The sequence below is a fragment of the Apteryx rowi genome, unplaced genomic scaffold, assembly GCF_003343035.1.
Source record: "Apteryx rowi isolate R43461 unplaced genomic scaffold, aptRow1 scaffold_354, whole genome shotgun sequence".
Taxonomy (NCBI): domain Eukaryota; kingdom Metazoa; phylum Chordata; class Aves; order Apterygiformes; family Apterygidae; genus Apteryx; species Apteryx rowi.
The window spans coordinates 491953-516397 of record NW_020450019.1 but is presented as its reverse complement, the minus strand read 5'-3'; the positions used below and the strand labels follow the sequence as shown (position 1 = coordinate 516397).

General features: G+C 52.8%; 1 protein-coding gene across 1 annotated transcript in view; it reads right to left on the bottom strand.

The window, feature by feature from the left end:
- The window catches only part of LASP1 (LIM and SH3 protein 1), a 35628-nt gene that overhangs the window by 3948 nt on the left and 7235 nt on the right, over positions 1-24445 (bottom strand). Inside the window, exons 2-4 of the mRNA XM_026072955.1 lie at positions 15582-15666; positions 5719-5826; positions 111-264 (exon numbers count right to left, since the gene is read on the bottom strand). Of these exons, the coding sequence (XP_025928740.1) occupies positions 111-264; positions 5719-5826; positions 15582-15666 (347 nt within the window). The remainder of the gene's footprint in view (positions 1-110; positions 265-5718; positions 5827-15581; positions 15667-24445) is intronic.

Here is a 24445-nt window from a genome sequence, read left to right as displayed (position 1 = left end):
CCAGGCCCGGAGAAGAGCCGGCTACCGCCACAGCGAGCGTGCACCCGCCCAAGCGGCGGAGGCTGCGGCAGGCTGGAATGAAAGCGCCTGCCCGGAGCCCCGGGCGTTACCTGCGTTGCTGGGTTGGACGTGATGAGGTGGCTGATTCTGCTCTACAGGTCTCCGGTAGTTGGTGCTTTCCTGGGAGTTCCTGCGCTCCAGCTCAGCGCCCTCACTGGGACTTGGGCCCATCCTGCTCCTCTCAAACTCTTCATGGTATTTTATCTACAGCGACAAAAGAGGAAAAGAGATCAGAGCGCTGCCTGGAAAACTCTAACTTGGGCCTGGAGCAGCTGGGCCCTGGAGAACGTGCAGCCAGGGCTGCCTCCTCTCCTCGATCCCCCAGGATGGCTTTAAACAGGGTCCCTGAGTCATCCCAGAGCCCCTTGGGTGAGGGTCCTCGCACCTACACCCCAGGCAAACACACCAAGCATGCAAAATCCACAGAAACCGCGAGGTGGATGTTGGCAGATGAGATAGTACTTCACTGCGCCCCATCCGGCCACGAGGCTGTTGGCAAGGTGAGGCCGGGGCTGGCCAGGCTCCGTCGAGGAGGGCTGGCCCGTGAACGGAGCCACCCTGCAGTCCCCAGGGTGCTGAGGCTCCAGACCACGCGCAAGGCGAGTGCCTCTCTCCTGCCGTCCAGGGACGCTCAGACAGCTCCGTCAACCCTCCACAAATCCCAGCCTGCACGTCCCGGTCCCCCAGCACTGGCAGCAGCTCGGGCAGCCATTCAGCACCAGGAACGTCCTTCATCTGGTTCCAGCTCATTTCCGTTTGCCACTGAGGACTCAGCCAGCGCGTTACCCATCTCTCAGCCTCCCCGGCCAGCCTGGGGGACATCTTCCTACCCCATCTCCTCTGCCACACGGTCCTGGTACCCATTCAGAGGCAGATGAAGTTCAGCCATCCCCCCACGCTGGCAGGATGTAAGCTCAAGGACAGGACGCCCTTTTCGGGCTGCTAGAGGCTCTCAGCCTGGCTGTTTGCAGACACAAGCCCTGCACCATCTGCGACGGAAAACCAGGAGCCAGCAGCAGGCCCTGTACAACGTGTCTTGAAGCTCCCTTGCCTGCCCCAGGCCCCGAAGCCAGTCCTCGCCTGCGCGTTAGCAGCCCGGGGAGACGCTGTCTCTGCGCTTTCAAAGTCACCGTGGCAGCTCTCTCTTCCCAGCTATTTGGCCGGCAGGGCCGTGCCCCACCTTACGGCACAGCCTGAAATCCTCACTTCCCGCTTATCCGGAGGGCTCCCCGTGACACCCACGGCAGAAAGAGCTCTGCCACCCGGGGGGTCACGGCTCTCCCTGCCTCCCTGGCACTGTGCAGGCAGCAGCCAGGGCACAGCTCTGCCTCCCCAGGCAGTGCCAGCAGCCGTCCCCCAGAGTCCGGCCGTCCCCGTACAGCAGGCTGTAGCACATCGTATCCGCACAAGTACCGGGGCTCTGCGTCCAGGTGGGCAGCGGCAGAGCTCGGCTGGAGCTGTGGCTGGGCTGGTCTGACCCTGCCAGCACCCGCCCGCTCCTCCTCTCCCAGGAGCATCCCTCGCTCTTGGCTCTGACCTCTGGAGCACGGCAGCACAGCAGCAGACTCCTCAAGCTGGAAGAGGTCCCAAGCACCCAATTAGGGCTCTGGCATTTGGCAAGGAGGGGAAGCAGAGGTGGCCGCTTTCCAGGGAAACACAGGACAACAATTACTCAAACATTGGAGTAGGTATAATAAGACAGAGGGAGTGGGAAGGGAATCCCAGCAGAGGAGCGTACAGATGAGATTCACTGCACCACTTCTCAGCTAGGATCTCTGTGTTAACCCTGCCAGCGCCAGCTCTAACCAGACAGCCACCACCACAGGCAGCAAGGAGGGGAGACGGTCTAGACACGGACTGCCTGCAGGGCGGCCTGGAGAGAAGGAACCAGGAGTCACCACAAGGTGGGCTTCCCTCCCCTTTGGACACCTATCACCCAGGGACAGGGCAGGAGAGCACGGATGATGGCAAAAGAGGCTCAGCCATAACAAGGTAAGTCTGCTGAAACCACAGGGACCTGACTGGTCAAGGCACACGGACCCAAACTCACTCCCCACCAACACCTGAATTAACCCCTGGGGAGACATGGCAAAGGAGAAGAGGGTAGTTATCCAACGCAGCACAACTGCAGGGAGCGACCTAAATATAGCCCTGAGAAGCTAATGGGGCTGGGAAGACTGCATGGAAAACCACCAAGCAGAGGAAGGCACGAGGGAGATGGTTGGTGTTTTCTGCGCCAACAACCACCACCCTGCGCAATACACAAGGCTGGCACGTTGCTGCCTTCAGCCCAGTCTGAATGTCCTTGGGGGAGAGAAGAGACATGATCACACATGAAAGCAAGGAGGGTTTATGCAGGCTGCTGGCCAGATGGTCCCTGGATTCTTCTCTTCCTCCAGCTCCCCGCACAGGGAAGAGCTTCAGCACACAGACTTGTGACAGATGAAAGGATCTCAAAGTCTCTACCTGCAGCCTAACCCTGCAGCCTCAGCTGAGAGCAGAGGTATCACTCCGAACATCTGGCCCCAAATTTCTTTTTAAATTGAAGTATGTGAAGGCCTCAGGCTTTCTCGATGAAGGAGACTCAAAAGAGGAGCCAGCAGATACCACCAAACACACCAGTTGCATCTGACTAGTCAGAACCTTTCCCCCACAGCCAGTACAGCAGCAGGCAGGAGGGAAGGGTTAACCCAGCTGCCCGGGCATAGGTGTAAAAATTAATAGCCACTTGTGTTAATGAATACACTGCTATTGGAAAACACCTGGAGCCCATTTGTCTGCTGGTTAAACAGTTATTTACTGTAGGGCGCTACACCCCAGCTCCCTGCGCAGGCGGGAGGCAAAGCCTGGAGCAGAGTCGCACTTCTGGGAAGGGGAACGCCCTGAAGGGAGCACGCTGCTCCATGCAGCCCGCTTCTTTATTTGCTCTCGTAGGGAGCCTGCCCAGGGACCGCTTCAGGGCAGCGCTGCCTGGCAGCGGGAGCTTACGCTTCGGTTTTACAAAGCTTCGTTTCCAAGAGGGTTTCCTCCTCGCGTGCGGGACTGGATCAGCACCCTCCGCAGAGGGTGGTTCGGGACACTGTGTGCTGCAGAGCTGCTCAGGCCACAGCAATCGCTGTCCTTCCTGTGAACGGCGCAGCAGAACCATGGTGGTGTTGCCAGGGGCAGCCTCCCCCCCCCCCCGGTTTTGCTCAGCGGCTCCCTTCGTGTCTCACCTCTCTGCTGCGTTATTTAAAACCTGGAACCTTCACAACCAGCCTTTCCAAAAGGAGAGGCGGTTCCCTTAACGCAATGACCACAGCCCCACTCCCTGGAAACGGAAAGGACTGCACCATCCCAGGAAGCTGCGTTCATCTTCTGCCAGCTCAGACCCAACCAAAAAGCTGTCCACAGGGAAAACCTTCCAGCCAGGTCCACCTCCCACGTGGACAGGGCTGAGCCTTCGCTGCCCTGAGGTTTGATGTTCAGATAACATCCTGTAGCTCCCCAAGGAGAAACCACTGCTTGCCGGAGTGGAGAACCGCACCAGAAGATCAGACGAAAAGAGAATAAACAACCTCCTCCCACCCTGCTGGGCATTTTCATGTTTGCGTATACATGTTAACTCCCACTGATAGCACAGGCACAATCCTCCCTCTGTACTCCCAGAAGCTCAGATCCACCCCGCCCTGGACACCTTTGGGAAGCAGACAGGGGATCCCAGGGTAGAGGTGCTCCTGTTGAGGATGCAAAAAGCTCCATTTTCTCTCTCAGGACAAGCTTCCAGCCACATCTCACTTCACCAAGTCTGCAGAGACTCTGGTTCATGCCCCTGCCAGCGCAGCACCTAAGAGAGGGGGCAAAGGGCAACACCACCTTCCCTGGGGCTGCAGGGAAGGGGCTCAAAGCCTGCCGTATGGGGAGACAGATTAAGATCTGACTTATTTGGCTGCCATCATCACTCAGGGCATTACAGCAGCTGGAAAAGGGTTGAGATAGAGACACTCAGAGCGCCGGGGTCAAGGTATCGGGCTTTTCTCGCACAGGGCACTGCTCTGGGCACAGTCTGTCCTGGGCTCAGCTACCAAGAGCAGCTCAGGGCACTACAGAGGGACAGTAACTCACAGCAGCCGTTTGACCAGAAGCTTAAGAGATTTCTCTTGCAAAGCTTTGCCTCTGGGGGTGTTTATTGGTCAGTGAGAAACCAGTCTTCTCCGTCCCGTCTTCCGCTAGGCCAGGTTTTGCAACAGCTTCTGAGCGTTAGATAAGGAACATACACATGACTTTCACATGCAGCTAAAGGTTAATTAACCCTCTGTGTTCTGCTGGAGGCAGGTTACTGAAGGCCTCCTGTGCCACAACGCCTGGGAGTCTAGGGCTGGGTTGGGGAAGGGGATTTTGCCCCAAGTCCAACACACCCGATGCAGCAGCTATACATGCGAGTGTGCATATCCTCCTCTTTCACCATGGCAACGCACAGACCTCCATGTCTTCGTGCACTGCATCCCTTTAACCAGCATCTGGATATTAATAGAGGCTGCTGGATAAAGCAAACACTGCTAGGCCAGCTGCCACCGAACCTGGACACGGTTTTTATATCATTTTTGGAAAAGGAAGAGTTGGGTCTCTTGCAGGTACAGGACAGAGTTCCCTTCCAGGAGGTCAAAGGAGGACAAAGATGCTGCTGTGCACGGCCCTTGGGAATCCCTCCACATCAGCACCGCAGCAGGATGCTGATGGGAGGGAAGCTGCGCTCGGAAGAGGGAACTTCAGTAGCTCCCTGCAAGGAGCAGCAAGGGCAGCAGCTACCAAGAGATGAGGGCTCTAGGTAGGGAAGCGGATGACGCTGCCTGTCCTACTCTCAGGGGCTGCTGGCAGCAGGCGGTGGGACTCTGGGGACTGCACAGAGCCCAGGCACAAACTGACAACAGCAGCAGCTGCAGCAAATGCTCTCAGCAGCTGGATGGTTGGAAACTGCTTTGCACAAGTCAGAGGAGAGGTCAAGGCAAGAGGATCCTGGCAGAGGACGGTTGCAGCTGCACAAGGGACAGGAGGAAGAGGTGTGCCTTTTGATGGGTTGCCGCATACAAACACAAGCCAGCGAGAAACAAGGATGGAGTCACTCAGCCCTCACAGGGAGGCAGCACTGGGCCTTCCCCAGAGAGCCCAGAGCCCATGGAGCCACCTTCCTTGTGGGCTACAGTCACAACAGGTGGCAGATGGGACCCTCCCCTCTCCCACAGCCCACATCCGCCTTCTCCACTGAGCGCCATTCCCTGGCGCTCCACTTCCTCTTGTTTATGCTCTTGCTTCTCACAATCAACATTTATTTGAGCACCTAGGAAGAAGTTCAGGGCTCGAGTACCTCTTTGCATCTGGTTGCAGCCTCACACGCTATATTTGTTAGCCTTCACAGTACGAAGGACCCAGGAGACATGCATGATGTCTAGCTGCAGACACAACACCTCTAAAAAGAGGGTCACAAGGTGCCCAGGAAGAACATGTTTGCGAATTACCCTGCCAGGCTTTAAAGGCGAGGCAGCCTTGTTTGTTTGTTAACAGCTATCGGAGCACTGGCCCTTGTTCCTCATTTTGCAGTCAGAGCAGCCCCCAGCCTTCTTCAGCAGCACGGCAGGAGGAAGGTCACAATATCACACACAGAGATTAGAAACTACTCACATTGCTGATCTGATCCTGAGTCTTTTTGATTCTCTGCAGCTCTGGGGTGTCAGCCACCACACTGAAGCCTTTCCCCTTGTTCTTCTCAAACTCCTCCTTGTAGCGAATCTGGATACAAGCGAGAAGATAAAAACAGATTTGAACATGGGAGGAAAACAGCATGCATAGCATCTCTATGTGGCAAGAGAGAACTTCACCCTGTCCCGTGCTCTTCATGACCCCCTAACATATCCAGTAATAGTAACGCGGGGTATTGCTAAGAGCTGAAACACACCAACAACTTCCTATGCATTTGCTGATCTTGTTTCTCTTTCGGTAGGGTGGGGGTAACTCAGTTTTACTTTGAATTTCCTGTGGGCCACCAGTGTGCACACACTGCACATACCATGGATCAGCTGACCTGCAGTAATCTCTGCTTGAGAGCCCCAAGGGTTTTCATGAGCTACACCCATACAAGAGCATTTCTACATCAGGGGACATTCAGCCTCCTCTGGAAAAAGGACCCAGAAAGCACCCAGGAAGGCCATAACCAAGTCAGAGTGTGGGGGAAGAAGGGAGGCAGAACACAGGTATCCTCATTTCTGTTTGCCAGATAGATACCAACATCAGCTTCTCTTCCCATCACACCCAGAAGCAAAAAGTCTTATTTTTCTTTTTAATATCTATATATATATAGCTTTAAATGACAAGGACTTGGGTTTCCACCTCTACTGTGAGTGGGAAGGAAAGCAGCACACAGCTCCTGAACATGCTGAGCTGCCACAACCCAGATTTGCTTCCTGGCCTGGTCTTGGCACAGGGTGCTACTAGGTCTGTGCCTTCAGTCCTACCTCACCTTGCCCGGGAACACTGCTCCCACCAGAATCACCCGGAAGCAGACAGCCTCTGCAGGGGCTGCAACCCAACCGCTGACTCAATCACTCCAACACGGAAGGAAACACTGAAACCAGCTTTTTGGCCTGCCTTGACAGAGCAGCTCTGCCGACTTTCAGATCTGAGCAGCCAGAAAGATTCCCCGTTTCCACGGGAGGGGAGAGCAGATGCACGTAGCCCACGTGCAGAGCGCTGCGTGACAGAAACGCCGTGGCAAGAGCTCGGGGTCAGAGACACCTGCTCTCCTCGCCCTCTCCACAAGGATCTGGGCCTGCACCTTTCGGGGCACCCCGGGAACAGTCTGCATGGCTGCTGCAGAGGCACGGCCCGACGCGGACGACCAGCAGCTGGAGTTTCAGAAGTGCCCAAGCAATTTGGGAGCCCACAGCACACAGACTGTCACAAGCAAACCAGGTCCAAAGCACATTTGCACCCAGATGGAAAATTCATGGTTTCTATATGAGAGACTGGAGACAAACCCCATTGAGCCTAAAGTAAAACAATGAAGAAACACACTCGTTTGGGGAAAACGATGACAAGTCCAAATCTCTGATGGCTCTAAGGAGCTGACTGTCCATTGCAGGAGTTATGGCAGCCTGAAAACACGCACGCAAACCTGTCCTTCCCCTTTCCTGGGATTCGTCTCCACTGAGCTGCCTTGTGCACTGTAGACAGTCGCACACCGTCACCGAAATGAAAAGGTCACCGCTGCCTCTCACGCAAATCAAACCTCTGGACACGGACAGAGCAGTGTGCAAGGGCACCACAGCCCTCTGCGCCCATAACGTGGACCCTCTGCTTACCACCTCCTGCCTGCTGGGGGGCTGTGGGCACAGCGGGGGGAGAGCCACGGTCCGGCCACCCCTCGCTGCCCACTTCCAGGCCCCGCCGCTGGCTGCGGCAGTGGGAGAACCGGAGCGGGAGCCTCCCTTTAAGGAGAGGGCCGGGAGCGCAGGAAGAGCAGCAAGGGGAGCGCGGACACGTCACTCCCTCCCGCTCCCCAGGCGGGAGCAGGGAAGTGCTCATCTAAGCAGGGGCCAGACACCAGTATGTCTGGCCAGCAGAGTCAGCTTCCTGTAACCCTTCCCAGCCCGCGGCCGCACGGGAGCCTGCCAGACGTACACGCAGGAAGCCGGGGCTGGTCATGCGAAGGAAGAGTTGGCGCAAGCACGTCGCAGCCCCTGCCCCACCGCGCTGTGCGCTCGCAGCGCTGAGAAACCCTCCTGGAAGGACAGCAGGCTGCCAGGGCGAGCGATCCGAGGGAAGCAAGGCAGGAGCGCGGCAGCCGTTCTGCAACAAAACCACTCTCCCGCGTGCGTGCGAGTGAGCGGCAGCGAAGCAGGATCGCTGCCTTGCTTACAGATCTGCCTTGTGCCCGTGTGCAATGCCAAGATAAAGCTTGGAGGCAGAGAACCAGCAGCACTGCGGGGGAGGAGGGATAGAACTGATTTCTTCCCAACACACTCCTACAGAGACACTCCTTCAAGCCTCACATATTTGTGTCCTATTCAGACAGCACATCCAGCTGGGCCTGGAAACACCTTTCAGGAAAGGCTGCCAAACATTTTCTAATATCTTTTGAAGAAGCCAAGAAGCTACGAGACCCCTCTGCTGCCATCTGGGCTCTTCTGTGGCCCTGTCTAGCTCCAGAGCGTGACGTTAGCTAGCACACGCTGGGAGAGCGGGCAGGACCGTGCGACTCTGATAGGGATGACTCCTGAGGGATAACTGCCCTTCCCACACATTAGGTGGCTCTAAAATGTGGCTGTGGTGGGTCAGGGACCAAATGGAGGCAGAAGCAGGGTAACAGTTCATCGTGTCTTAAAGGTTTCAGTTAACAAGCCTGGTGTAGACAGGGCTTCATCTAATTGCAGTGGTTAGTAGATGTTGCTATACACTCGCCTCCATCAGGGCTAGCAAACACCTCCCAGGAATGAGCTCCGAGACGCAGATGCTTCTTCTGTTTCACTACAGCCTCTGGTCTGCTCCAGAGATCGTATCATGCCAAATGGCCATTTCCAGGTTAATCATTACCCCGAGACTCCGAACCAAGAGCAAACTGGCTGCAGCCCTGCTCCCAGAGACCAAGGTCTCAGTCCACCAGGCCTGGAGGCGAGCGGGAGGGAGCCGCTCACGCTGGCACCAGCAGAGCCGTGGTGCTCCAGCTGGGAGCAGGAGGGGAAGCCGGACACCGGCTCTGCAAAGGGCATCAGGAGGCACCCAGGAGAGCTCGCTGCTGGCTGTGCAGGTTACCGGGGTGCGGATATCACAGAGTTCAGTGCTCTGCTGGCAGACAGAGCTGTGCTTGGCATTTTCTGCCCAGGGGGCCTGTTGCTATCCTGCAAGCCAGGAGAAACGCAAGCTTCGGAAGCACATCAGAGCCCCTAACCTTCTTCTCAGTGATGGCATAGTAGCTGGTATCACAGAAACAGTCTTAAGCCCAAGCAATTTATGCTCTGTAAGACATGCTCTATGAGTCACATCAGACTAACTCTAATGTGACATTAGAAAGCTTAATGAACCTCGTTGGGGAGGGGGGCACTCTAGGAGGATGCAACACAACCAACATGCCAAAGCACAGAGAGGATCACAAGCCACCAATTTCAAGGCAGAAGCCACTGACTGTCTGTAGTAGTATGATGGAGAGAAAGGCTTTTGCTGGTTGGGGTAACAAATAGATCTTGAAGAGCATCACTGATTAGGAAGGAGCAGCCCTGAGGCATTAAGCATTAGGCACAAGGAACCCAAAAGTTAACAAAGCTGCAACAAAATCTATGACGCACACTCAGACAGTGGATCAGGAGGGGCTGAGTCAGTCCTGCAAGCCAGTCTGAAAAGCCCCAGCCTTAGCAAGCTCAACTACATCTGCAGCTGGGCCCAGCAGCAGTTATATTTGTCCTTTATCTGCTCTACTTTTAATAAAGGCTTTTTTCCTTTAGATCTCTCCAGCCTGGGCGTGGGATGCTGTCCCTGCCATTGTGCTGGCAACAAGCCGCTCAGAAGAATGGCATTTATCCTGCAGCCCTCTGCTCCGCCAGCCCTGAGGAGGGGTCACCAGGCGCCAACGCCTGCAGTAAACATACAAGAAAGTTGACTAGCCATGAGAAATCCACGGCCAGGGAAAAACAACGGCAACAAAGAATCATCAAGGGAGAAGCTAATTGCAAGGCTAAGTGGTTCCTATAATAAGTTCCATAATATATTTTACCCTTCTAAATCTTGTTTGGAGCCCTATTTGTCTTCCCTGTTTTTTTTTTTTCCCCCTTCAATATTTGGGATAAAGGAATTTGGCCCTAAAACCACGGAAGATTCACTTGTGTATAGGGATGCCTGGCTGCAAGGTAGGGACCTGACCCGAGTCACAGAGGACGACCCCGGTACCCGAGGGCAGCTCCGACTGGCACTGCCAGCTAGCTCAGGGTCACACCACACCGCCACAGCAAGGAAACCACAGCACACGTGGCCACAGAAAGCAGAGAACAAGTGTCAGGAGCGATGCTGGGAGGAAGAAGGAAGAATGGCAGGGCAGGATGGCTGGGACAGGCACGCAGCCACTGTCACCCTGTGCTCAGCGTGGCTCAGGCCAGCCAGGGGAGGAGGCCAGAAGCACAATCCAACAGGAACCTCGGCCCTTCCTGGCTTTGGCAAGCCTGGGCTCTGCACAGGAGAGAGGCCGGGTCCTCCGGGGCTGCAGCGATCGCCAGGGTTAAGCGACGATGCCGGAAAGGAGGGAGGAAGCGTTCAGACAAGGCGCCTTTCAGCTTCTCCCTGCCCTTATATGGGCACCAGGCGCAGGCTGGGCTGAGCTGCCTGCACCAGGCCAGGCAGGAGTCAGGCAGCCAGCGCTTTCCCATGCGCTGCTCGGCACCAGGCTATTACGAGCATGAGAGAGGAGGGGGGGGACAAAGGCAGGCCAAAAACGCGCTGGTGGGAACCAGGGAGGAAGGAGGGGTGGGGAGATGTGACCCGCGACCCCCAGGCAGCCTCGCCACGGGAGGAATCCCATTCATCAGCACCGGCTGCCCGCAGCCTTTAAAGAGACACGAATCCTTCCCTTGCTCCCAGCCCCAGCCGAGCACAGCCACGTTCCTTAGGTCCTGCCTGCTCCTTTGGTGCTCTCAGAAATTTGAGTCCAGGTGAGCTTGGATGGTAAGAAGGGAGATAAATGTGCAATTCAGTAAGTCCCACTGTGCTTCCCCAAGGCTGGAGGGTGCAGCTGGGAACCAGCTCGGTGCCGTGCAAGGGGCTCTGATGAACTGTCACTTCTGCCTGCCCTCCTGCCATACCTGCCCACCCATTTACTTGCTCCTGTCACTCTGGCTCATAGTTGCCTTTCACCTACATGCTGCATCAACGAGCATTCAGGTCCTGGCACTGTCTGCATCACTCAGCTTTACAGGAGCAGAGAGGCAACGGCCCATCACCAGCTCGCAGAGCAAGCCGTGCACCTATGGGTTCAGACAGCCAGCTAGGCCACGCTTCCAGGAAGCGCCGGGTTAGATCTGTTCTCCCGAGAGCTTCCCAAACCTGTATCCACACCTAGTCTGCCAGGGTCCCATCCCATAAAAATAATACAGGATCCAGAATTAATTTCCTCAGAGGAATTGTTTCCTCAGTGCTGGGAATGAGAATGGCAACTCATGCATCCGTGCATTATCTAAAGGGAGCCAGAGAAGAACTGCCCTTTACGCATTACAGCACTTAAACAGGTCTCAGCTCAAGCATATTAAACTAGCGCTTGCATCCACATCTTTGATCTTGCTGACAGCAGCTCCCCAAGGCGACAGATGCATTGCTGCAGAAAGGCAAGGCTCAGGACACAAGACAGTTACCTGTCTCCCACGCCACAGGAGCCTCCACCCTCAGACAGGAAAGGCTATGTCCAAAGATACCATTTTTAAAAGTTCGAAAAAGCAGCCACAGGATAGGAACCCTGCAATTTTGTTGCCACACGTGGGCTGTAAGAGAGGGCTGCAGGCGTAAAAGCTGTCACTTTGGAGACTTATTTAGCTGCACAAGAGATTATTATCCAGCTTCTGTCAGTGACCGGAACAAAAGACGCCTTCTCAGTAAACATAAATAGAGGAGGACATCAAGAGTAGCATGAAACAGCTCCTCCATCATCACCCTCCACCTCCCTGCTCACAGCACAGCCCCAAACAGTGGCTCTGGTAAACAAGCGGCTTTTCCAGTCACACCAAGGGGGACAGAGTGTATTTTTGGCAGGAGGGAACATAGGATCAACCTTCTCAGGGTCACAAGTACTGCAGCTCTCCAGGCCTACAAGACTCCTGCTGCAGAGGAAAGGGCCTGGAAAGGGGCAGAGCTGTTGGCTGCTTTTGTCTGGAGCATCACCTCCCGCTATCAGGGAATGACCCTCACCACCAGCTGGAAATTCCTTGCAGCTTTCCTAACCAGAGGAGATGGACTCACCATTTTCCCTTTTCCTAACATGGCTCCCAGCTGTTCCCAGCCACAGCTTCTCCCAGGGGGACGTGCACTCCAGGAAGCTTCACAACAAGGACCAAAGACTGAGCCATGGCCGAGTTTGGCTGGCAAATGCTAGCCTGAAGGTAAGATGCGACTGTTCACACAATCCTGATCTCACTCCACAAGCAATTGTGTGACTAAATCTATGTGCAGAGCTCTGCCTGTCACAGTAGTGTTGGCCAGGATGCACTTTTCAGATAGCATTTGAACTGGCAAACTTTGGTACAAAAGCACTCCTACTAAGCTGTCATCATAGCAAAGCAGAGCCAGCAAGCCCTCTTTGACGAGCTTTCCCATTTCAGCTAGCAGCTCAAGTTTATCCAGTTAATTTGCAAGACTGAATTCTTCTGCCTGCTCTAGGAGGACTGGAAGTGACCTACTCCAGTCCTGAAGGGGTTGCATAGCTCCTGCAACTACTAAGAAGGGATTGTCAATAAAACAGAGCACGGAACAGCTGCATTTTAGCTAAAGTGCTTCAAGAAATATGAATGTTTGGTGGAAAATAGGAGACTCCCTTTGTAGGCAGAACAAAGGCAGAGAGAAATTAAGATCTTATCTAAAGTGTGTTTAGGATCTGTCCTCCCTGGAGGACTATGGGCATTTCAGTCTGGCAGCTTCCGCCCGATTCAGCTCCCTCACCACTCCCTGCTCCCTCCTCTACACAGGGTCTTTCTGCTTTTTAATGCAGAAGGGGATGCTGCTCCATTAGGAGCTCTTCCCAGAGCTCAGTTGCCTGGGGCACTGTCCCTTTAACCTCTTCTGTTCCTGGGCAGCTGTTCCAGTCGGGCAGATGTCTGGGTCTCAGCAAGACGCTGCGGGGGCATTCAATTAGGAGGGAAGCGGGATGAATAAAGCCACTGCACCAAACTCCTGGACAGAAGGGAAACAAGTATCCTGGAGCCCAGCCCGGTCAGCATAAACAGGCAGTACACCTGCAAGCTGGCACACAGCAGGGCTCCCGTCATGCCACCCAGCTTCACTGTCAAAGGGGAAGGAAGACGACACCAATTCCGGACTGCAGCTCATGCCAGCGTTACTCAGTTTTACAGCTCTAGGCAGTGTCACAGAACGCAGCTTCCTCCGGCTGGAGGACAGCAGGCAACAGCACCAGACCACGCAGCAATATGGAAGTTTGGGAAACTCTGAACCTTGGAGAAAGAAGCCTCAGCTGTGGAAACCCCCCCTATCTAAGCCACAGCATTGCTCTTGTGAAGGTCTGAGACTTCACGGAGCTGGGCAGGGCTGCTTCTCTCCAAGGGGCAGAGATTCTGCTAGAATTTGAAGTTTAGTGACAAAATCTAGGACCTGGCTTTTAAACAACTTAAAGCCAAGAGGCACCTTGCATTTGGCACAGTGGCAAGAAGGGCTCTGTCCCCCTTGGTGGCAGGCTGTATCTTGCAGCACCTCACCTAGATGGGTGAAGGGCCAGGTCCTGCAGACTGGGCAGCTCTGTGCAGCGCTAGAGGCCCTGGCAGACCACACAAACGGAGAACACGACGCTGTGGGAGGAAGCAGAGACCCCAGCCAGCTTTGGCAGGATGCACTGAGGCAGTGCGGCACAGGCTTGCATGGATGAGGTCTTTGCAGCCCAGAGCGGAGTAGCTGCATTTGCTAGATCAGGCAAGACCAACTTCATGTTTATGGTAGCTGTGTCAGCCCCTCCTCAACCAGGCAAAGGGGATATTTTTAGGAGGCACAGGCCCAAAAAGAATAAAGATGTCACCTCCTGCAAGACAGCTGTCATACAGCATTTGCTCCCAACTGCTTCCTGCACAACACACACCATAAGGAGTTGAGAGAGTCCCAACGAGCTACAGAAAAGCCTGGGCAGCGCAGAGTACAGCCCCAGCACACTCCCTCCCCAGGGTCTCCTCTAATAGGAAAGGACTAATGAAGAGCCTGAATTCATTGTGAACACAGTGCTGGAGACTCCAGAGCGCTTGGTGCAGCATTATCTTGATTGTTACCATGGAAAAGCAACTGTGTCCCCTTAACGGCTCTACGAAACACAAAGCAAGCCCCAGGCTGAGCTCTAACTCTGCTCGAGCCAAGCTGCATTTATGCAAGCCAGGGAGCTGTTGGGCAACTTGCCCTGAGGAAGAGACCTTACAAAAGCAGAGGTTTCAAAACTTGATGTTGGCTGTGTGGGCACCCCCAGCTCTATCTTTTAACAGGTGAGTGAGGGTCCTAAGTTTCCCCCTCCTCCTCCAGCAGGAAACATTCCTCAGCAAGCAGCTTTTTAGCTCCTGGCACTTTCAGGCTAACGGGAAGAGAAGAAAGGAAGGTCACTCTATCCTTCATAGCACAGCAGGGAGAGGAATGCACTGATCCCGAAAGATGACTGCTCACCCTGAAAACATCACTAAGGCAAATCCTGTGCTGTGCACCCTCTGCTCAGATCTTCTAAGGACCAACACTGTTACAATGCTGAGCTAAGCCAGCATGCCCTGCTGACAACACTCCAGGCAGTCATTTTGCCCCTTTTCATCAAAGGGAAAAAAAAAAAAGATTAAATAGATTCCCAGAACAGTTGCCACATCCTGTGTTCTCCTGAGAGACTGTGACTCAAGCCAAAATTGCCCCTGGATGCATTTTCTTCCAGTGCAGAGTATTCTGAGCACACGTCTGCAGTTCTACAACATCAAAGCTTAGGACAGAACAGTTCAGGGCCTTGTCTCAGACGCTCCAACGCAGCCCTAACCTTCGGGCTCGGCCATGCCCAAAGAATGCCAATTCTTGGCAGACTGAAGTCACATGAAGGGTCAGCCACCAAAGCTACCAAACCTTGCCCTTCCAGCTGTTTTTCTGCAAAAAGCATCATTTGCACTTCCCAACTTCTGTAAGTCTTCAGCATCTTGGAGTGAGAGTGGAAGGAAAATGGAGATTGTTCCTTATCCTGCCAAAAAGGGTCGAGTTCCTACTGTATCATCAGAAGTTATCAGTGTGAGAACCCAGCTCAAAGCTGTGCCTCAAAGCTGGGAACTTTTGCTGACCCAGGGACACCTTAAGGGTATAGAATGGGACACATCTGGACAACACCCTTCTCAAACAGGCTCTTCTCTTCCCACTAGAGAAAAAAAGAATTTTTAACTGTGCCAGTTATCCCTCCTATCTGTTTATTTCTGCTTCCCACAGCTTTCAAGCCCTGCAGGATTTGGGTTTACTTGAAATACTTGTCTATGGAGTAACTCCCTGTCCAGATGAGGCAGTTTGTGTTGCTGGATCTCAGCAGGTGAAAGATACACTGTCACAAAACATGCATGACGGGGAAAGGCAGACTGCTTGCTGGACACCTCTTGCTTCCAAGAAGTCATAGCAGCCATGGATGAACGGAACAGCAAGCACAGTTCAGATGCATGAAATCCGAGAAGGATCCACACCCCAAACCTGCCTCTCCCTCTTCAGAACAAGGGCCTTAAGAAAGCATCAGAGCACAGAAGAACGTAGTGCAATGGGGCAAAGTACAGTGACCTAGGGCAAAGAGCGATCTACATGCTTACCTGGCTCTGAAGCTCACTCTGCTGCTTTAGACGCAGGTTCTCGGGAGTATCTGCCACCATGGTGAAGGACTGCTTCGGGTAGTGTCTGCAAGGAGAAGACAGACCATCGGTTATGGGCATTCCTAGGGGAAACAGCTACATTCACTGCCCTCTCCCATTCACACTGCGGTCAACTACAACCAGAGAAGTCCCGGGAGAGCCAAGTGCTTTGGCCCCAGTTCGGAGCAGAGCCACATCAACTTCAGCAGCGGTAACAGAACCGGAGCTACAGAAACTTCAACACTTGCAGATTTAGCAGTAGCCATTTGGGATGACAGTGTGTCTCACTGTGCACTCTCACCTGGAAATTATCACCTTCCAGAGCAGATGCACATTGCTCCCTGGGTTCTACAGTTCACAGTCTCATATATTAACTTAAGCTAAACTTCATTAGCAGTTTTATCAGGGGGAAAAAAAGGGAAAGCAGAGTTTTGCTTTTCCAGAGGACAAGGCCATTTCAGGTTTGTGCCCGACTGATTTCTGGAAAGAGCCTAACACATCTTCAATTCTGGATTAAACAGTCCCCCCCACGGGATAACATTACCCCAAGTAAATGCTACATAGCTCTGGTTTACATTAACTTTGCCTCTGCTTCACTGCTTCAGTTGTGAAGGGTCAGAGGGGAGTGGGGTGATTTTACTTGCTTTTTCTACCAAAGTTACAGCCACACAGTCCTCACGTTATGATTTATTAGTACTGCAGAATCTCATGATCCTGGCATAAGCTGTGTCAGCACACCAGTGCCCATCTTGGGGGCACAGGCTGTACTACTTATCTATACGAGTTCAATACGTGTTTAGCGAATCCTTAGGACATGCCTAAAATGGGAGTGCTACACAAAGCAAGAGAACTCCATTGTGGTCTGGCTGCAAGCCCAGCAGCTATTATTCTGAAGTGCCATGTAGCAGTTTCTGAAAAGTGCATGCAGCCTTTGCTACGGACGACACAAATCAGCAGTCAGAAGAACTCAAGTACTGGCAGAAAGCAAATATCTAATTCTAAAGCCGGAGACAATGGAGGCTACTACAGGCCCCTAAGCAGACAGCCAAGCTTCGCATGGCCCTTCCAGCCTCCAGATGCCCAGAAGAAATGGAGAATAGCAAGAAGCAAATCCCTGCCATGACTCTGGAGGTTCAGCATGCAAACATCTTCAGCTGGGCTTGACCAGACCGTTATGCAGTTCACAACTAGACTCTCTCACGCTGCCAAGCAGCAGCACGGTCAGTCCCAAATGCACAACGCTTCACCGCCACTCAGGTACCTCCGTTGATCCTTCACTCAGGGGTTGGCTACGTCCTGCATTGCTGAGGACACTCTCCCAATGGGCAAATCTGGTCTGGGCACTCACCCTGTCCCTGCATCTGGAGCATTACAAGGGGTGTTGAGGAAATGGTTTAGAAGAGGAATGTTTCCAGACTGCCTCACCACCGACCACGGTAGAGGCAAACTCCTCTGTGCACAAAGCTCCCTGAGAAATGCCTGGAGAAGAAATTTGACACCAAACTGGTGTTAACCATTCTCATGGGATAGCAGAGAAACTGAATACATCCCACTGCGACCTTTAGGGTTTATAACTGAGATGACAGAAAGCAAATGAGCAAGGGGGGGAACTGCCTTCAGAAAGCATCAGAGGTTTCTCATCTGCAAGAATTGAAGCAGGACTCCCAAATTCAGCAGTGGGAATGGACATTGCAGGATTTTAGGAAAGTTACTGTCTAGCATGAGAGTAGGTTGGAGGCACAGACACAGCATCATCCCTGGCTCACATCTTATGCTTTGAATGAAGAGAGCTGCGAGAGCCCAGGAGAAGACCAGCCTGTGAAACAGGCTTTCCAACTCGCAGCACACGATGCACCAAGGCAGCTGCTCCAGGGCACAGCAGCGCAGCGCTTCGTGGTGCAGCCCAGTTTCACTTTCAGGTTGGATAAATTCTCTTGAAAAGCCAGGGCAACCAGACTCTCCTCCCACTGTAACAGCTCTTAAAAAGAGGTCACCAGGTCTAACCAGCGCACTGAAAACAGACCCAGGGAGCAGACTGCAGCTCCTCCCAGAAGAGGAACTGGGAGGTTTAACTTGCTCTTTAGAATCTGAAGGCTTTTCCTCACGATACTGATCCTGGTTTCAGGGAGGTGAAAGGCTCTGTCTAGTCAGGCCTATAACCCAAACTCTGCGGCAGATTCCCATACCTCACTCAATGTAGTCCAACTGGTGGCTGAGCCATGCTCTCGCTTGAGGGCTACATAACAAACTACAGGATGGCTGCAGTTACTGCCCCTTTACAGACCACATAAAATGATTTGTGGGTCTTAGGAAGCCCTCGGGCTGTGCTTTGGGAGCTTGTGTGCTGGAGCACCAGCAGTTATCTACTCACAGAATCAGCATTAGCACCTCTGCCCAAGGCTAACCAAAACGTGGTCAAATGATGATAAATTAGCAGAACACCAGCTGCATATGGAGGAGGCTAGCTGAAAGCTGCTGCCTTACAGCAGTGCTGTCAGAGCAGGAAAGCAAAACGTACACGACCCACAGACCTGCAAGAGCAGCACACACCTCAGTAAAGCAGCAATGCAGGAAACTCAAGAATAAAAATAGTCTTCTCAGCATCTCAGAAAAAATAGAGGGAACCCACCCCCCACGCATCCCCAAACCAAGCAGTGCAGATGGGGTCTGCAACAAGGGGAAGAGACAAGCAACAGCTTGCCGCCTGCTCCCCACCAGGCCTGCGGTGCGCACCGAGAGGGGAACACCTTCCCTCCGGCCAGCCACCCAAGAAAGGGCGACGCATTCCCTGCTCCCACTCTTGGCAGCAGCTGATGTCAAACAGGACCCGTCCTGTCACCACTAACCCAGCTGCCTGCTGCTTTAGGGGATACGAGTTAACACCAGGATCCCCGAACCCCAAGGGCTGGGAAATAATCTGCCCACCGCAGCCCCCTGCCAGCACCTGACAGGTACCAGCCATGAGATCCCAGCCGGCCCTCATCCGTCACCAGCGCATGGAGGAGCACAGAGGATGCAGCCGTATCCAGACCCAACAAGCCTGCTCCTGTTTAACCTTCCACAGGCCCCCACAAATGCCCAGCAATAGGGAAGATCGAAAGGGACAAGAACCAGTTTTAGAGCACAACAGATCACCAGTCACTTCAAGGAGACTGTTTAATCTCTGTTTAGATTAACCTGATTAGAGGGGATGTGTACTGCATGTTCAGGCTCCATTCCCCCTACCAGGAGCTTCTGGGCATCACTACATAAAGGTTGCACACCAGGTTACATCAAGGCATGTACTTCAAGCTACTGCCAGCCTGTGGCTTGCTGCAGAGTGACTTCTGCATTAAGACTCCTAAAATGATAAACCCAGCTCTCCAAGAGGGCCTTGGGCTCACCAAGAACAGACACCGCAGTGCACTGGGTGTGCTTTTGCCACTTATTGAAGTGCTCACATGGAAACGGAGCTCTCAACATTTTAGCTCTGTTTTCTGCTCTCCCAGTAGCTAATGCGATGGGCGTTATCCAGCCTTGCCCAGAGCAGACCTACCTCTCTGCTGAAAACCTTGGCAAAAGCTCTGCTACTGCCACTGCTGTGAAGCTGCACCAGTGACACTTCAGAAGAAGCAAATCAGCATAAGACACCTTGGGACCAAATCCACACCAGCTGCTGCCAGCACAGGCATGAACAGCCGGGGAGGTTGAAAAAGGAGGGGGCTCTCTAAGTTACACTGGCTCAGGTCAGCCTTGGGTTAGCACAGATCTCGCACATAAAGGCTGCCACAGCTGCACTAGTCTCTGTACTTAATACACCTAACTGCTTCATACCTTGAACAGACAGGATCAAGGGAAGCAGACCATAGACTATGGCACAAAGATGACAGAAATACTCCCTAGTAGCTGATAAGCATCAGTAGTGCCAGTGCAGTATGTATTAAAGGAGGTTACATTTAACAGCTTTTCTGCAGAGAGCCCTTGTTCAGAGCATTGCTGCATCTCGGCAGTTCCCAGGGACGACTCCTTCCCAGTTCCGAAGGGACAGGCCACACTGCTGCAATGGGAACAGCGAAGACTGGTATCGGCTGTGCGGAGTTGGGAGTAAACACAGTGAGTGGTAAGCATGCATTTTTGGCCAAAATAAATTGCTATTAGGCTGCTGCTGAGGGAGTTGGGGCTTAGTTAGCAGTAGTGCTAATCCAGTAAATTCACTACCTCAGCTAACAGGGGCAGGAGAAGACAGTCAGACTTGGTCTCTCGTTTTACCCATTACCATTCACATGCTAGAGCCCTTTCCCGAGTTTCTTGGAAGTCACTGCCTGACTCATACCAAGGTCAATGAAAACAAAGCCACTTTTTAAGTACAAATGGAGTTAAGAACCCAAACACCCTCCCAGATCGCTAATTCTCCATTTGGAAGATCAGGTCTTGAAAACAAGAAGCTACACAGATCAGTCCCAGGCCTGCATTTAGGCCAGGAAGCACAGCTCTAGACTCTCCTCCCATGTCATCGGGCAGGGACAGCGTCATCAGCATTGCCCTGAGTCTCTGCAACTCCAAAAGGCTTTCCCTGCTACTCAGCAGCAGCTTCTACAGCAAATCCCAATTTTAAAAGCCTCTTCCCTTCAAACGTGAAAGGCCTGTACACAGATTCCAGGCTGGGAAGGAAAGCCACTGCAGCACAGTAAGACATATGGCTCCTGTGAAGCGTAAATGCATTTTTTAAGTTGTGCACACTGGCGAGACACAGAGCTGCATTTACGGTTCAGTCACGGCCCACGAGCTCCGTACTATCCGCTGGTGCTGAGAGCCTCATCATTAGGTTACCATGGCAACCGCATCCAGTGCTCTGGGCATGTTAACGCAGGAAAGACGGAGACCCAAGCAGCAGCCCCAGTCGCTGGAAGGGATGAAAACCAAGGTGCAATACAGAGCACAGGAGCGATCCCTCCCCGTGGAGCCGTGTTACCCCTTAGCCTGCTCCAGACTCACAGAGCCATTCCTCCTCCGTGCAGGGGACACACAAGGGTCCCCCCCAGCCCCGTGGGGGATGAGGATCGCATATTCTCATTACAACTACCCTGCTGCATCCTGGGGGAAGACCAGAAAGCAAGAGAGGCTGTGTTGGGCACCACCTCAGTATCTCCCGTTCCCAGGGCAGGGCTTTCCTTACTTTCTGCAACGCTGGACTTACGTGGAACAGAGTGTTGGTTAGAGGCACATCTGAGCCCACACGTGAAACTGAAAAGCCAGTTGTAGGGCACAGATCTTCATACAAAGAAAAACACAAGTTGAACCTTTTACCCTGGGAGTAGATATCACTTTTCTCTGAAGTGAAGCTCATGAGGTTTGCCTGATAAGGAAAAGGCATTTCAGTCCTTTGGGTATTTAAGAGCAGGAGTTCCTGATTTAGGAGTGGTGACAGAGTCCCCTCACTTGCAGAAGTCAGTGCTTCCCACTGCTCAGCCAGTATAAACACAGACACCTATATCCCTGGAACACACTAGAGGGAAAGTCATCTCATATGCATGAGAATCAGCCACAGTAATAGTCAGCAATAAATTAAATCTTAATGAGAAAGCACCGAGTGAATTGCCTTGGGTTCGGGCGAGAGCGCACAAGGCAGCATGTGCGTGGGAACGACGCGTCTGCTCTCCCCCTCAGCACCTGTGGGATTTATAGCGAAGACGGATCCTTCCCTCCTTGCATGGGGTGGTCTCATGGTGGAGGAATAAACTCAAAAATTCTCCCTCTTCTTGGAGTTAAAAAACCAAGAGGAGCCGAGAAAGGAACAGAGCTATGGGTCCTTGCTGCCCTCCCCCCAGCTTCACCATAAATAGGCCTTGGCTAGGGAAGCAGAGAAGGGGGAGGGTTTTTCACCCAACCTGCTTCTCTTTCAGAAGCATGAGCAACACATGCCAAATCTAACTGTGCAATTACGGAACAGTCATCTTCACTAACAGGACTAGAGTGGAAGGCACGAGAGGGCTTTCAAAAATAGGAAGCAGCAAGAAGTTTGGTGCCTACCATGCCAGTAATACCCAGCGCAACACTGCAGCTTCCATTAAGCACTGCACTCTCAGCCCAAAGTCCTCGAAGGAAGAGGCATCCTGCCAGCAGCTGCAGGAGAGACCACGCTGCAAGAGTTGATCCAAGCTCCGATTAGGCCACTGTTAGCAGGTCCACTCCCAGCACCACACACACTAGAACGAAAAAAAACCCAAAACAAAAAAACACAACGCTCCAGGCTTTAGACCCAAGCAGCTGAGAAGACAAACAGGGGGAAGCCGTTTCAAACAATCATTCTTCTGACAAACTGAAAGGAAATAATTAGTCCCACGCACCCTTAGATGTGACATTTGTGTAAAGTCTGCTGCTAAGTAATAGCTATTCAGACAAAAATATTAACCTTTCGCGAACAAATGGGAGTCGGGCAAAACACCCATTCAAGCTACCTGTGAGGGGGTGCTCCTGGTTGCTACTGCTGACTGATATCACAGCAGCTCAGGATCAAAACACACTGCTTCCATTTGGCAGGAGAAGCACCACGTTTTCCCTGCCCAAGGGTACAGGTACGCTGGAGGGATGAAGCGGGAAAGGAGCCAAGTTTCGGCCACGCGGAGCAGGCCGACATCTTGCAATCTGCCTGGTGCTCCACGGCATTGGCGACACTCTTACAGCAGCTGAGCAGGTAATTACAAGGTTGGGAAGCAGGAGGGATCCAGAGACCAGATACAGCAGCAGGGGTGAGCACACGCTGAGACCTCCCAGCTCGTCACGCCCTCCGTGTCTCCACGGCAGCTTTATCAGCGAGGCAGACGCAGATTATTTTAACAACGCAGAGCTACTGATTGAGAGGAGCCTGCCATGCTGGTCTCCGGGGTGGTGCCGACAGACGGCCAGTGGATTTGCCTCACACTTCAGGTCCCTTATAGCAGTCACCGCTGGCATCCATCCTACGCCTGATTAGAGTTTAACGAATCAGACAAATGGGATATGCCTCCCCCCGCCCAATCCTCCGCCACAGGGGGCTGCCGTCAGATTAAGCAAAATGGCATGCGGGTACGTGGGGCAGGGGGACACGTGACAAAGCAAAGCTGCAACACTCAAGGCAGCGTCTTCTCTCGCCAGTCTTGCATCCTCGCTCAGGAGTAATAGAGAAATAATTTAATCTGCGGCTCCATAGGATCCAGGATGATTACACCCATCAGAAGAGATATTAAGAAAAGCTCGCCTAGCCTTCATACACCACAAAAGTATTCAGATAATCAGCTAAAAAGGACAGGAGCGCAACACTGGCAGAGAGACAACCCCACTTTTCAGAGGGTGCCTGCCTTGCCCCAGGCTCCGGCAGAAGACAGCCTCAGGCAGGACTCCTCTGGCATCTGCCTCACTGGAGACAAGCAGCCCAGAGCACTTTCTCCAACCCCCCYCCCCCCCCCCTTTTTTTTTTTTTTTTAAGTTATAGCAATACCTCTAACACAGGTGTCATCTACAGAGAAGGCGGCTGTTCTCCGCCTCCAAAAAACCACAAAAACCCTACGTGCACAGCTCCTCCTCAGAAGAAACAAGAGAGAAGCTCTATGGCCCGCAGTGAGATTCTAGGTACAAGCCTTTGGCAATATATTCCAGCGAGTGCTGTGCTGGTTCAGCTACAGCAGCGAGAGACAAGGCATTTTTTGTTATGCTGTTAAATCAGGTCAGTCAAGTCTTCTCGGGCCAGATTGATTCTGTCTAGCTCCTGTCTTAGGAGTTATCAGAGTACTTTAACTCCAGGCCACCTGGAATTTAACCCCATTGTTAATAGCAAATCCTACAATTGCCATGGGATAACATTCTGTTTGCTGCGTGCATTCGACAGCCTTTCCCTAGCTAGTTTTACTATTTCCCCTAGTGTCATTATGGAAATCCTCCCACAGCCACTGGAGAAAGTTTGCTGAATTTACTTAACAGTCATGAGAAAAAGCAGCAAGATCAAAGGCAAGTCTAAGATACAAAGCTGCTTTTGAACCTGATGTTAGAATCCAAATATAGAATCCCTGCTTCCCCTGCACTGGTCAGAAACAGCCCTTCATCAGCCTCTCAGGCCCGGTTTCCTGGTGACCTGCAAGTCAGAAGACATCCAAGTAGCATTTTCACCTCCCCAGAGCCAGGGCAGTAGTGGAGAGGATGCGCCCTGCTGATTTGAACTCTAGACCAACATGGATCTCTTGGAGCACTCACCCCATCGCTTCCCAGTCCTGCCCTAAAAGGGACATTTGCTGAGAGCTGCCTCCCCGCAGAGGAAGCGTTACCCTTTTCCCCCCCCGCCAGCCAAGCCAAGTTAAGTGACAGCGCTTGGACCATTCCTGCCCTTGTGGTTTCTCACAAGCTAGGAAGCCATAATTAAACTTCTGCAATAAAGAGCACAGCAAGGTCCATGTGGTTCTCTAAAAAGCTAGCTTGAGCAGCAGGTCTGTTAGCCATGGGACCCAGACTCAGTCTCTTCAACATGAGTATCTGTTCCTAGGGAAAGGATCATGGGTGCTGTAGATCACAGGTGATATGACTGAGTTTTTAGAAGAATCACCTCTAGCTCCATAATGTTTGCATTCATGTAACAGGACACTTTAAGCAAGTACTTCGGCAGACTTCAGCAGTGCTATTGATGCAAATATACAGTCCCTTCCCCATCCGGGCTGTATCTTGCACCTCCAGGAGGTGAGTCACCTTTGCACAGCTGTCTCAAGGCTTTGGTAAAAAAGAGTTAAACAAAGGAAGTAATAGACTCTGCTTTGCCAGAAGACTCACAAGTTCATATCCTGCTTTTCAAAGAGTTGCTGATTCTCGGGGACATGTTTTAA